Source organism: Vicia villosa, linkage group LG7, assembly GCF_029867415.1.
Source record: "Vicia villosa cultivar HV-30 ecotype Madison, WI linkage group LG7, Vvil1.0, whole genome shotgun sequence".
Lineage (NCBI taxonomy): Eukaryota > Viridiplantae > Streptophyta > Magnoliopsida > Fabales > Fabaceae > Vicia > Vicia villosa.
Genome location: NC_081186.1, coordinates 72,844,706 through 72,859,836, shown reverse-complemented (window position 1 = coordinate 72,859,836; position 15,131 = coordinate 72,844,706). Strand labels below are relative to the sequence as shown.

At 29.8% G+C, this 15,131-nt stretch overlaps 4 protein-coding genes across 4 annotated transcripts; all 4 read right to left on the bottom strand.

Moving 5' to 3' along the window:
* Nucleotides 1-212: 212 nt before the first annotated feature.
* Nucleotides 213-1,283, bottom strand: LOC131619322 (protein FAR1-RELATED SEQUENCE 5-like). The gene has a single exon (XM_058890430.1). It carries the CDS (start codon nt 1,281-1,283, stop codon nt 213-215), a length of 1,071 nt encoding a protein of 356 aa, XP_058746413.1.
* A 185-nt stretch (nt 1,284-1,468) lies between these two features.
* Nucleotides 1,469-2,077, bottom strand: LOC131619321 (protein FAR1-RELATED SEQUENCE 11-like). Its single transcript, XM_058890429.1, has one exon. The coding sequence runs from the start codon at nt 2,075-2,077 to the stop codon at nt 1,469-1,471; it is 609 nt and encodes a 202-aa protein (XP_058746412.1).
* A 2,807-nt stretch (nt 2,078-4,884) lies between these two features.
* Nucleotides 4,885-6,260, bottom strand: LOC131617434 (probable O-methyltransferase 3). Its single transcript, XM_058888720.1, has 2 exons — nt 5,423-6,260; nt 4,885-5,302 (listed from the first exon to the last, which is right to left on the bottom strand). Exons 1-2 carry the CDS (start codon nt 6,194-6,196, stop codon nt 5,000-5,002), a joined length of 1,077 nt encoding a protein of 358 aa, XP_058744703.1. The 5' UTR covers nt 6,197-6,260; the 3' UTR covers nt 4,885-4,999.
* A 3,975-nt stretch (nt 6,261-10,235) lies between these two features.
* Nucleotides 10,236-10,940, bottom strand: LOC131617433 (probable protein phosphatase 2C 59). The gene is made up of 2 exons (XM_058888719.1): nt 10,792-10,940; nt 10,236-10,623 (listed from the first exon to the last, which is right to left on the bottom strand). The coding sequence occupies exons 1-2, from the start codon at nt 10,888-10,890 to the stop codon at nt 10,453-10,455; spliced, it is 270 nt and encodes an 89-aa protein (XP_058744702.1). The 5' UTR covers nt 10,891-10,940; the 3' UTR covers nt 10,236-10,452.
* Between the last annotated feature and the right edge of the window lie 4,191 nt (nt 10,941-15,131).

Genomic DNA, 15,131 nt, shown 5'->3' with positions numbered 1-15,131 from the left:
CCTACGACTGACTTCGATGCCACATTAGGATCGTCCGTACTGCAGTACTTTTTTTGTAAATTCATAATGTAATCCATTGTTTCACCATACACACCTTCCTTTTTTTAAGCTTCTTTACAAAAAGTAGAAAAAGCATAACAATACGCACCAAACCGAGCCTGCTCAATCATATTAGAATCAACAGCACCATCACAATTCATGATCAAGTAACCTTATTTTGCATCCTTCGTCCATCGTGGAAAATTCAAAGCTTCGGGAATACGATCAATGTAGTCTTCTTTCATGACACAAAACATATGAGAACATGGAATCCCACGAGAATCCCATAACTTACACTCACATTGAAGTGTGCGACCATCATAATAAACATGTACTTCATAGTTGTCACGACGATATTTTGTAAGTTTATAAATCTTAAGATCGCCGCTCTCTAATTTTGCCTTAACAATCAATGATCCAGCCTTCATTATTTCATCTTTGACTTCTTTGAAAATCTTCGCGGTATAAATCTGCACGGCATGCCTCTCAATCTCATGCAGGTGAGAAGTCATTACAGGTTCTGAAAACTTTGATTTAAAATCGGCAACTAGTTCATTGTTTCTATAAGATCTCAAAGCCTGCCCAAAATTGTCCATAAATTCAAAAATGCAGCCTCTCTTCCTGACATAACTCTTGATTATTGCATTGACGGCTTCACATTGAGACGTAGTTCTCATACGTCCAAAAAGTCTCTCACGTAGATATGCAGTTGCCCATAGTGACTTGTTATCATACGTTTTTACAACCCAAGGATTTCCTTCAAGTTCGTTTTCTTTAATTAGTTCTGACCAAAAATATTCAAACTCATCCTTTGTAAAATTAGAGTACCTGGCTTTTTGAAAACCTTGCAAAAATCCAGAGTTCTTTACATTCTCACCTGCATTCTTATTCAAATTCCAGGCGCATAAACGATGTGTCGCATCCGGAAACACCTGTTTTATAGCTTCCCCCATCACCCTGTCTCCGTTTGTTACAACTTCTTTTGGGTATTTATTGTTCATGCACTCTAAAAAACACTCCAACAACCACTTATATGTATCTGTCGTTTCATAAATAACTGTTTGAGCGTGGTGGTTGCGCCCTGAAAATATCACCAATGCGTAGTTGTATTTGTTCTTCTTGTAAGTCGCGTCGAACGCAACTACATCGCCGAAACAAAAATAGTCAGATCTACTGATCCCATCAGCCCAAAAAAGAGACTTCATTCGCCCATCACCGGTGACGGCATATTTAGCATATAGCATGGGATCAGTAGATGTCTTCACATGTAGATAATTTAAAGCAGCGGCAGCGTCCCCATCTTTAATAGTAGCACATATTTTTTATCAAAATAATCGTACAGATCCTTCTTTGTAAACCCAACACGATCGTATCCACCCTTCTGAGCAACCATGTACCCCATTATATGACAAGTTCTAATTTCATGTGACTAAAGACCGTTAATCTGAGCTCTATCTGCTTCAGAAATTTCACGATAAATGGGGTGTAAGTGTATAAACCTAGTTGGGGTTAATTCATAGTTGTGAGCCTCTTCAAAAAAATTCACTACATATCTATTCTTGTCGACTTTGTAATGGACACGAAGCCTAGCGGGACATTTCATGCGGGTCGTAGGTCTGTGTTCTCTTTTCCTATCAGCCCTCCTAAAGTGTTTCATCTCTCTTAGACCGTGTTTATTGCATACAAGCTGCCTCATTACTGTTATTTTACCACCCTCGGTCCCTCTTGTCCTAACATCACTTTTCCTAATGGCAAATCCTTTGCATTTACCATACTTAAAATAAAATTCATATGCTTCTTCAACAGTACCGAATTCTATAGCACGAATTTCATCAGCAATAAAGGCCTTAATATTCACCTTTTTATCACCTACAGTTGCATCTAATTCACCAAAATCTTCGTTGTGACTAATATCATCGCCATCACCATCATCTGAACTTTGGAACGCACTGGACACCGAATTGTTGTCATCCTGAGCATAATCTGACTCTGTAACATATTCGTCGTTGTTGGAATCATAATCGTTGTGGTTTTCCATAGTAAACCTGAATTAACACATTTGTTAACACACCAAAACCCAACATAAACCACATTACCTAATTTCCTATTCAAATCAAGCATAACATTTAAATCAAATTTAACACCAAATCTGAATTATCACAATTTTTAACACAGCAAAACTCTACATCAACCTCAGTTGATTCAATCAAGGGACTTGATTCAAAGGTAACCACCAAATTTGAAAATTCGAAATCATCAAATATTAAATCCATGTAAATAAAACAAATTCAGGCATAAACCCTAATTCCCAATTTGAAATCGATTTTAACGCTTCCATTTATACTTTATTTGAAATCAATTAATATTAATCATTAATTTCAAACAAATATAACAAACATTTTTTAATTTACCTTAGAAACCGCATGCTCTATACGAACACAGTCAGATTTATGTTTGGTGAGCGATTGAATGGGACAGCCTCAGAGGAATAGGGACGAAGACGATGAATGTTGTGTTGATGTTCGTCTGCAGTGTTGGCAAAGAATATATGAAGATGAAGATGAATATGAAGATGAATGTTGTGTTGATTGATAAAAAATTGGCGGACGGACAAAAATGGGGACGAAAACAAAATTAGGGTTCTAACTAAGTGAGGAAGATTAAATTAAAGTTGTTCAAAAATGAATATAACGTGAGGAAGATTAAATTAAAGTTGTTCTCATTAATTGTATTTTAATTTATTTTCATTTTAAACAAAAAAATTAAAAAAAATATTAATATGTTAGGGACTTAATTGCAATATTCATAACTAAAAAGTTACAACAATAAGTGACATAAATGATACAATCCTATGTGACATTTTAGGGCTGAGGGCTGCATTTTAATTGGTTAGAATGCAACTTCTTCAGAGAAGTCATTTTGATGACTTCACCATAGAATTTTCCTAAACTCAATCCACCTTCACCATTTATTCCAATTATATCAGCACACTTTGTTAAGCATACTATGTTTAAATAACTGTGCAAAACAGGATCAACAGAAAATTCAATAATCTTAGTCTAAGATGAGTTCACTCCATATTTTTGCGTCGCCCATAACTTCATTGTATTTAAGTCCTTCATACATGTACCAATAAGTCCTCCAACTACCAACAAATCATAGTCTTTATATTCAATAGAAGAATTATTACTCAATAAAATTGTTCGGCTGCGCTATCTCTGATATCGTCATTTCCTTTAAATCAAAGGCAATAATAACAATCTTCGAGGTCTCATAATTATAAACCATCCAATGAATAGATACACGCTCTACATTCTCTTCTTCTTCGCCATCTTCCAACTAAAAAAAGTAATATCAAGTACATTATATAAAGTGCTTTTTTTAGGTTTTAGTATGATTTTTTATAACAAGCATAAAAAATTATATTTAGCATTTATACACCTTCAAAATTTTATAATAAAACTACTTTCAGTTTTATTTAATTTAAACTTCAGTCAAATTCAATTAATTGCACCTCTTTTTTACAGCATTTAACTGATTTTATTGTTTTTTAATTAAAACTTTGATTTAATTAATTTGGGTCAAAGTCTATTTTCATACGATTGTTTTGGTTTGCATATTGCACCAAAAACTATTTCTATCAAAGCTGGTTATTTCTCGCACCCTTTGTGGTGTTCACAAACACTTGTGAAAAATTTAAAATGTCACTAAGTATAAAAATATATTTTCGAATGCATCTCTAAAAAAAATTTAGAACTGCCTTTTCAAAAGTCATTGTGTTTGATAAATCAAAAACAAATAAAACTAACATAAATTAACATCAATAAATGTTATGTTATGACATACATTAAAAATGTAACATTATATGGATAATCATTAACGTAATTATCTAACATTATATTTCATCATTAAGTGATGGTCGAGGATGTTTCAAAATCTTTAGAGTATATTCGATTGACGTTGCAACCTTCGCATCCACCTCGATCAAACTCTTTGTTCTATAATAGTGAAATGTACTCCATATAACAGCTAAATCATTATGTGTCTTAAAATCAAATTTGTTGAACTGTATCTTCTCTTTGTTGTCAATCGAGAGTGAATGATAATAGAGCTTCACAATTATTTGATTGTCTAGGTAGTACACTAGGTTCTCTAGTGTGGATTTTAGATGCATAAGACGGGTGATCTCTATGAACCTAAATAAATTCAAAAGGGGACCTCACGCCTTTGAAATAGACAAAAGCGAGATATGAATATTGAGAGATTTTGTGTGTGTTTGTAGTAACAAGATAAGGGGCATCCATATCTACACAGGTTTAACATTAATATAAACCTTAGAAACCCAATCGTGCCTTTAAGGATATTCCGAAGAGATGTACTTCCAAATACACCCTATTTTTTATTGGATTTAGTTGATGTTTAGATGTTTGTGAAGACAAAGAAACTTCGTTAAGTTTGGTTCTTGGGTACTGAGAAATTTAAGATATTGTCAACTTGATAAAGATATAATTTAGTGATTGTAATAAATTTGATTTTAGTAAGAAAAAATACTTCTTGTATGAAGGGAATGGACATAGCTACAAAATTGTGGTAGTGAACCAGAACAATTTTCTCTTTATTTCCGTTTCATCTTTATTTTATGTTTTACATTGAGATAGTTAGTTTCAACCAAGTTTATAAAGAAAAAGTTTTTTAAACCACGTGTTTCTTGTATTTTGCTCACCTATTGATTTCCATCTATTTCGAGATAGAGTCTGAACCAGATCTTAATCTCTTTACAAGAGATCTTCCATATACAAACTAACGTGGTATCAATATTAAATGTGAATAAAATAACAGATAACAAATAACAATATTAACAAGTTGTTTAATTATTTTGATTTAAAAAAACATCCACACGATATATTAAAGTCCAATGAAAACATTATCATTGTTACAATGATGACAACTGACTTTGTTATTATGGAAAGATCTCAATAACAGACCTTAAGCCTAATATTGGAGTTATCTTATAGTCACTAAAACCAGCTGAAGAAATCAACTTAATCCATTCTCTCTTGTTTCTCTCTTTTCCAGTGAGTGTTACCATCATCAACATATCAAAGAAGAGTTGTGTTTGTGTTTCATTAATATTTTCCTTCTCATTCTCTAACACCATCTCTATGATAATCACTTTCCCTTCTTTACCTTTCTTCTCCAATGATTCCTTGCATTTCTTCAATATCTTCACACATTCTTCGTCATTCCAGTCATGCAATATCCACTATAATTTCATTCAAAATATTAGTAGTGAAAGTCATAGAAGTCATAAAATTAAAAATATTAATAAAATATGAGAAAATGAAAACATTTTTAGTACTAGTTAACAAAAGTAGTATTTTACCTTCAACAAAATGGCATGTGCTTGAGGAATTTCTTGAAACATATCTCCACCAACATAGTTTAGGTTGTCACTTCCTTTTAAGCCATCAACAATATGTGGGAGATCAAACACAATGCATTCCAACCGTGGGAATGATTTGGCAAGAGACTTTGCCATGGTCCCTGTGCCTCCTCCAACATCAACCAATGACTCTAATCCGTTGAACACTTCACTGAAATTCTCAATCAGCATATTGCTCACTAATCGAGCGTCACTTGCCATGGACTCATTGAATAAACGGTTAAATATCGGGTCATGTGCAGCATAATCCCAAAATAACTTCCCATGGGTCGTTTCAAATGCTGCATGATCATCATTTTTCAACCAAGTCGACAATTGATGAAACGGATTTGTGAAAACGGGATCAAGCATCGCTTGCACAAACGGTGCCACACTCATCGGATTGTCCTTAAGTAACAATCTAGATACATCGGTTAACATATACTCGATTTCTAGATCATTGTCTGCAACATTTTGTTGAGAGAAAATACCAGAATGAGTCGTGATTCGCATCAAACGATAGATGTAGGGTTGTTTCGAAGAATCGATTGGTAGTGAAGAAATGAGTTTTGAGAGTGACATGGGTTTGCCATAGGTGTGTATGATATCTGGTATGCCTAAATCAACAACACATTTAAGTGACATGGAATTGATGAAGTTGAAAATGTGATTCCATATGTGACTTTGTGCTTTCAGCAAATTGGAAGCAACATTATCTCCATTTTGGGACTCCATTGCATGCTAATGCTACCTCAATTCTGTTAGCACAAAACTTAAAATAGATTGGATTGGAATTTCACGTTATTTTGGTCTGTCTATATATGGCTAGCAATAGTCAGGGTCCCATAATATATTATTAATGGATTACAGATAAGCAGCAACTTATCCAGAGTGCCAAAACCACTTATTGTCACACGTAAGATCCTCAGTCATCAGGCGAGCTTTTATTATTGCTTTGGCGTTTCATCAATTATTTTGATGCATGAAATATTTCTTTTGGTACTTTAATCCAATAATATAACTCGCTTGCACTTTAGTACATCGGACGTATATGTTTGTTTTTTTATTTTGGATTAATATTAAAGAAAAAAAAGAATATCCACTTCCGGTGTAAAATAGTTTTACACCGTCAACCAATGACGACCGTGAATCAGGACAAGTCAGACTGAAAATTTAAAAAAACTTATGACATAACGTTATATTTTAATTGGATGACAGATAAAACTTTTTTACACTGTCAGTACATAACCATTAAACTCTTAAGCAAAATAATTAATTTTGATCTTTCTTTGTAATATATCAAATAATTTTCAATTGATTTTAAATTTTATAGAAATGACCTATATTATAATATCTTTCAAATTAATTGTGGATTTTGTTATACAACTATGCGATAAAAAATTATCAAAGATGTCAAAAAATGGAGCAACATTGTATTGTTGTTTACAGTTTTCAATAAACCAATTAATTCTAAATAGAACAACATTCTTTTAATGAATCAAGAGATGATTTTTAAAGATGACACCAACTATTCTGATGTGGAACATAAATTTGGTAGTAGGCTGATGGCTGTTTCTTCATTTTTTTAAATCATTTTGATTGTTGAAAAACATGCTTTCGACACTTAAGACCTATCAAAATTCTTGTTCAGAAATAATTGTTAAAATTATTGTATTGATTATGGCCTACCAGAATTCTTATGTTTTTCATTTTTTTAATCATTTGTATTCTTATGTTTCTTCATTTTTTAATTATTCTGATTCTCTAATCATTCTCATTAATTTTTATTAATTCTAATTGATTTTCTATTTAAAATCCAAATAAAAAAATCAGAAGATCTTATTCTAGTTTGTTTCTATATCTCGTAAGATTTATTTCACTCAATATAAGATTTAATTCATCCATATATAAGCGAAATAACACTCACTTATTGACAGTAGCGTCGTTTCCTTCATAGTGGAACTCTAGCACCCATTTTTTCTCTTCTTCGCCATTAGCCATGAATCTTCTGCTTCATATGTTAAGGTATTCTTCTTCTTACATCTTATTGTTAGATAGTTTCTCATTATCTCGTTTATTGCATGTTATTTTTGTTGATTAATTGTTCTCATTTTTTCAAATTCGTCTTCACTACCTTATAACAAAGACCATACTTTGCATATGATACATATTGTTTGTGAAGTTGTGGAAAAAAGTACAAGAAGCATGAAGCTATGATGGAAACTTCATCCACCTTGTATTTTTTTTCATAGCTTCACAATCAAGATGTTTTCATGGTTATTGTAGGACTCAACAAGAACAACACATTTTAGTTAATGAAGAAACAACAACGGCAACAAACTTCATCTAGTTTGAGATACAATGAGAAGAAATATAAAAAGTATGAAATTATTGTGTAAGCTTCTTCTTCTTCTTTATATTTCTTTTTCATTGGTTCACAAACTAGATGCACTTCAGAATTGATTTCTGTTCCACGATTAGTTTCAATAAAAGGTGCGTCCTGGAAATTTATAATATATCTTTTTCATTAAATGCTCATAAATTTATAATATTTGGTTTTGTTGTATGATGTTGTTATTTGAGTTTACTAGATATATGGCCCGTGCGTTGTACGGATTTAGCTAAATTATATTTTTATAATATTTTATAAAATTTAAAATTTAAAATTTAAATTTAAATAATATAAATATATATAAATAATTTTTTAAATGCGAAACTGTGTTTATATTTATTATTAATTTATTATAAAAAATAAATTTTTTATATCATTTATAAATATAAAAATTATATAAAATTTATAAATATAGGAGTTTATTGATAAACGTTAAATATTATAATGTTTAATATACTGAGTTAAATTTTATTTTCAATCAGTAAAAGAGACATTTTTCAATTTTTTAAAATAAAAAAAAATTGAAGATAGTTTTTATATTATTCAATAAAATTTAAATATTATATTTTATTTTAAGAGAAAAGGGGTGATGCACTGACGGTGTAAAATATTTTTACACTGTCAACCAATCACCACCATGTATTCAATTAAACCACTATTTTATTTAAAAAATAATTTAATGACATGACTAATTGATAACTTTCTATCAGATGACAGTGTAAAACTATTTTCCACTATCAGTGCACTACCTTTTAACTCTTATTTTAATAGTACTATCAGATTATATTTTATTCATATATGATTGGATATTTTTATATTATTTATATTTATCTTTTGTTATAGACGCTTTGTAAATAACAACTCATTTATATTATAATAAATATTTATTACTCACTCATCGCATAATACATAATTTGTTAAGTTTAAAAATATACTCATTCGATTATATTTTCAGTAATAAGATAATTTTTTAAGTTTTAAGTATACTCAATCGATTATAATATATTAGTTGAATGTTTTTTTTAATAAGATAAATATTTCATTTAAGTTTATTTTATTTACTATGATTTGATTTATTCTCAATTAAAAAAAAAACTATCCAACTTTTTGTATTTGTTAATAGATAATATTATTTAGTGATATTGAAATATTATTATTTTTATTTTTAACTATAAGCAATTAATTTGTATTTAATAGAATTTTTATGCGCATAGTTTGAAATTTCAAACAATAATTTAAATGTCAAATCAAATGAGGGTAACAAATAAATTTTATATTATACGAAATTGAAATAAGAAAATTATTAATTTATTAAAATTAAAAAGATAAATAAATTTATAATGATGTAACTGTAAGTAATTGTATAAGATTATGGATTGTAATTTATTATTTTATTAGGATAAACAAATGAAATATTCATTCATTTTAAAATTTTAGCGATAAACTTTAATATATGTTTAATTGTTTTTAATTTTCATATTGAAGGGTGCACAAAAGTAAACAATGGTTTTAAATAAATTATATTTTTTTAAATAAAAATTAATATTATCTTTTATATGGTACAATATAATAATAAATTCGTTTACTTTAATTTGAGATTATATAAATTTATTATGAGAAATATTTTATTAGAGTCAGTCTGTTTGACCAAATCCAAAACACATCCACTTATAAGTAATCATAAAGTTTCCATAATTTTATATACATGTATAAATCAATACTACAAAAGCAATGATATACAAAATTTGATTAACAACAACGAAAAACTATAAATGTGTCTGTTTAACAATGACTAATCTCCACTACAAGAAAATGTGTGATTTGCTGCGACAGAAACAATAGCTAATTTGTAGCTAATCTCTATCAAACAGAGTTAGTTGGAGATTTGTTGGGGATTAGCTACAATATATGCCGTAGCATAGATTGAGTGGCTAATTATCTTGGCCAAAATTTCCTAGCAAAACTCAAACTAATATATTAAAATATCTAGCTAAACCACAACCAAGTTCTAGCAAAATGTCTGTTTTGATTTATTTTTCCGCAACTATACAGCTACAATATTGCCGCCAAAATTTTACAATAAATCTCAAGCTAATTTATAGCAAACTTTTGTAATAACTTTTAATCAAAATTTGTTAGGCTTAATTTTTTTAATTATTAATTTTAATCAAAACTAAATAGGCCTAATTAAAAAAATCACAAAAAACATTATAATCGTATCAATCAAATTAATTTTTTTTTGTTTACTTTTGCAATGTGCAAGTAAACAAATGCATCAATACATGTTTCTCATAATTAGTCAGATACAAGCCATAATTTACATATACATATTACATGGGACTAAAATAACTAACTGTAGAAACATCAAATAGGCAACACAGAATCATGTTTACATGCAGTAGTAGTTTTATGTCTGGTTAATCTCCCTACTCATAACATTTTCCCTAGCTATAACTCATGTAAGTGATACAATGAGAACAACTCTATTTAGCAGAACAATAACAAGTTTGAATTTGTTAATTCCGGATATAACCTGATTTTTTCCTAAGCTTTACATCTTTGGATATCCACCACTTGACCAATGCACAAACCCTCTATCTTAGGACGGATTATTACACGGAGCTAGTAGAGAAGAACCGACTTGATTCATCAAGAAACAAATGACAACACAAGTAATGTTGTCAGCGCTACCTCCCTGATATGCTTCTTGCATCAGCCTCTTTGCTGCCTCCTCAACATCCTCAAGTGGTTTAATCATAGCAACGGCTTCCTGAAGAATACTTAAAAAAAATTATAAGTTGTTGGAAAAGCGAAACTTTTTAGCATGACATTATTAAAACTTAAAACAATCCAACTCTAGTCAGCAGGACTTACTTCATTGGAATTTAAGAAAGTTATTAGAGAAGTGAAAAGGAAGGAAATGATTATTGTTGCAAACCTCTTTTATGACGATGTCCCGTAGCCCATCACTGGCTAGAATAAGATACTCAAGAGAACTGTCAATTTTTTCTTCCTGCAATATTTTCGCTATTGTCATATAGAACTGAGTAAAGTCCTATTATGATCAAAATAGCTCCAATAAAACTGTAATCATATATCAATTTTTTTTATCAATTATGGAGCTAAAGAGTGAATAAAATAAGTATTAAGAAAATTATTAAGTATTAAATGTTAACCTCCCCAGTAATTGTATCTCTCCAACTGCATAGCTAAAGAGTGAATAAAATAAATATTAGAGCTAACATTATTTCAAGTGAAAATCAAACTATAACACCATTTTTGACACATCACGAAACTAAATAGAAAAGGATAAGTCCTAAAATAACTAACCTTCCCCTGTCAATGCATGTATTTCCACCAATTTCAACATTGTTTACTATTATGACATTCAACTTCCGAGTTCTGACAGATTTAAGCAAGAAATTCATATTATTAGTAAAATCTATGCAAGTTGAAATTTATTGTTAAACAGAAATAATCTGTCAATGTATATAGGATTAAATCAAATTAAAATACAAACAAGCATTGTTAGCTTTGGAGAAATGTCATATCAATAGGGTACACACCTCCATGCACTCTATGTCGTGTTACTATGTTAGCACAGCTTCCATAAACTATATATCATAGACTAAGTTGAACTAACCAATTGGATGAAATATCATATCACGGGGCTAAGAAGCTAAACTAACCAATTGGATGAACTAAGATGAATGAAACACATTTGTTTTAAAAATAAGAGAACTAAAATAAAGCAAAAAAGAGGAGGACCAAAACTGTGTGAGCACTTAACTGAGAGAAAATCAACAGGGCCAGAGTAATTAAGGCTTTACATTAACGGTGACCACTGAGAGGAACTAGTCTAAAGGTAGACCGTAAATCTAGAACATAAAGCCACCATGTCTCCTCATCTACAATATCAAGAGAAGAACGACCACTAATGATTACTGAACCCATCCCCAAATTTCTTAATTCGATAAATCACAACACAATTGCAATGAAAATAGAATGCACCTTCATCAACTTTACTTCACTTGTGATAAAAAGTTGGTATACACACTATTACTTCTGAAACAGGGTCCCTAAAACGCATATAAAAAGTTGTTGAAAGTGTAACACACTATTAAAACCTTAGATCAAGTACGAAAATGAAGATTGATGTTGTAGAAGGCCGACATGAGCATAAAAAAGAAAAAAGCTATGTTACACTACACCTTAAAACAGATCCCTTTCTATCTCCACAACCATTAGCCTGATACAATGATGGCAACCCATTCAAACAATAGGTGATCTGATCCTTAGCCACTCTAAATATAGCATCAACAAGATGCATCTTATATCATCTTCCTCCTCATGATTGACACAGACTTTGACTTGTAACAACATCATTTGTTTTGACTTGTAATAAAAAGATAAAATCAAAGTAATTACCAATCTAACATTGTAGGCTCGTATAATCTTCCCATAGTCATCTTTCTTCTTTTTTCTGCATTAGAATTATAGGCATGTTTAATCTTCTCATACTCTTCTTTCATCTTTCCTACCTTAGCAAAGTAAGGAACCTTCTCTAGAAAAACACACATAAACAAAATGATATTAAAATCAAACACAAATTAACATTTTGAAACTTTCTTCTATTAAACATAATCAAATCACTCACAGCATAGAACATCTCTTTCCACTCCTTAGTACCATCTTTCCTAACCTAATTGAAATTCACTGCAACTCACTTAAAAGACCTCGAAACCGTTTCAAAATTTCAAAAAAAATCATAAAAGATAAAAAGTAAGACTAGATCAAACAACTCACCGCAGATATGCCATTGATTCTATTTGAATGCGAGTACTTCACTCTAAACTCAGACCTGCAAACATTAAAAAAACAGCTACAATCAAGAACTAATCCACATTCACAGCAAATTTGAAAAATGTTCAGCAACGAAGCATACATGAAAAAAAAGAAAGCACTCAGAGGCCTCCTCGACTTAAGCAGATCCATTATAGTTTTCTATGACCGCTTTCTCCACATTCCAACGACATTGACCTTAAAATTCAACCTAAGAAGGATGCATATGAAGTCAATATCAGCCTTAACCAATTCAACAACTTCCAGCAAATAAAAAAACAAAAGAAAAACATAACCAAGAAAAATGTCAAATGTATATGAAATTCAATGACATTACATAAATGAAAGATTTCATGAGACTTTATTATATATATTCTAAGAAGAATCGGTTCCTATCTTATCAATTTGTTCATACTAATTTAGCAACTTACAAACTCTTGTTATCACTGAAATCTAGTATAAGTCTGATACAAAAGCAATATCAATTCACAATGAGAATAAGAACTTAATTAAACTAAAACCTACTAATATCATCATCTATATTGTAGACCAGAATCCTACTTCTCCTTATTCATATTGTGAATTATAAGCAGCATTTTGTCCTATGAAAACACAAAACACAAATACATTAGATATGAGAATATGAAAGATAAAGATCAAAACCGAGTGTAGTAATACGATCGAAGTAATTAATTACTCTAGAATAGGAAATTGAACCGAATTAGATAAATGCAACAACCTAATTCAGCTAAGTTTCCTAAATTCATGAGAAAATGAAACAAGAAAAGAGAAACTAAAATTGAGATCAGAAATTGAAGTATAAGAGAAACAAAAGATGTGAATCATGATTAAATCGACTAAAAACTCGGTTTGGAACCATCAACTAAACTGGAAGAAGATGAAAACTCTGTACTAGGGTTTGGATTTGGGGCTCGAGATCAGAAATTTCTCAGGAATTCGAAGAGTGAGTGGGAGAGAGAGAGGAGAATATTTATCCATCTAACATGAAGAGAGGATGGGAGATCAATTGGAGACTATGACCAATGCGTTCAATCGGAGAATGAGCAAGAATTGATCGATCAGAGATGGAGGAGAACGATGCGATCAGAGACGGATGAGAACGATGCAATCGGAGACACAAGAGGATGAGGTCGATTGCAGACAGAGAATGATGATGATCGGGAACGGAGAACGAAGTTGAGCGGAAATGGTGAGATACGATGAACAATGGCTCGCTCAGAATATTGTGAATATTAGAGAAAAAGAAAATGTAATTATTAATATAAAATTATAAGTTGTGAGAAAAAAAAAAAAGCAGTATGTTATTAGTTTGTGTAAGACACTGTTTTTTAAATTGAGATTAGCGATAAAATAAATTGGTAGTAAAGATATGGTAGCTAATCTTACATTTTCTTGTAGTGCTCATGAATCATATATTCTCACACATTTAGTTAATTTTTCCAATTTAAAACTCTATCGTATAGTCAATTGTGACTCAACCTCTTTTTTTATACAAAAATATGTGATTTCAACCGGGAAAAAAATAAATTCTAATAGTCTAAATTACTTGTAAGATGTAATTAAAATGATGAGTAAAAAAAAGACAATAAATAAATTCTTAAAATTTCATAACTTTTTTATTTTTCCGGTTAATTATAGCAAATAGGAAGTAAACTAAAATAATATAGTAGCCAAAACCTCCATTAGAATTTATCAAATCCAAAAAATAATAAAATAGTAATGGTTCAAATCACACACACACATATATATATATATATATATATATATATATATATATACATATATATATATATATATATATATACATATATATATATATACATATATATATATATATATATATATATATATATATATATGATATAATAAGATATGATATAATAAGAATGGATAATGGAAAAGACATGGAAAAAAAATCTTCAAAATTACATTCCTTTCCTATTCTTCTGAAATAAACTCAAACAATATATTAGCAATTTTCAAATATATTTTTTTGATTAAAAAAATCTTATATATAATTTTTTTATAAAATGAATAAATATATTAAAGATATTTAAAAAATGATAAAAAAATATTAAATAAACATAATTATTAATGATATATTAGTATAATTTAACTTTATAATTTCAAATTTAGTTGATGCAATTAAAATGGTTAGAGACAAACTTACCTCTAAGATGTCACACTTGTCATCGATTTCTTGAACACTAAAGATGCAGTTGAAACAATAATATAAAGATAAGATCAAGTTACTTCAGTTAGTATCATACAATATTAACTAATGAATAGTCAAAATAATACGAAGATTATTAAAGATAAACAAAAATTACAATACAAAAATAAAATTGCTGCTACAAAATTACTACTAAAAAGTGATTACAAATCAAAATCAAATATTAACTGATCAACAATTAA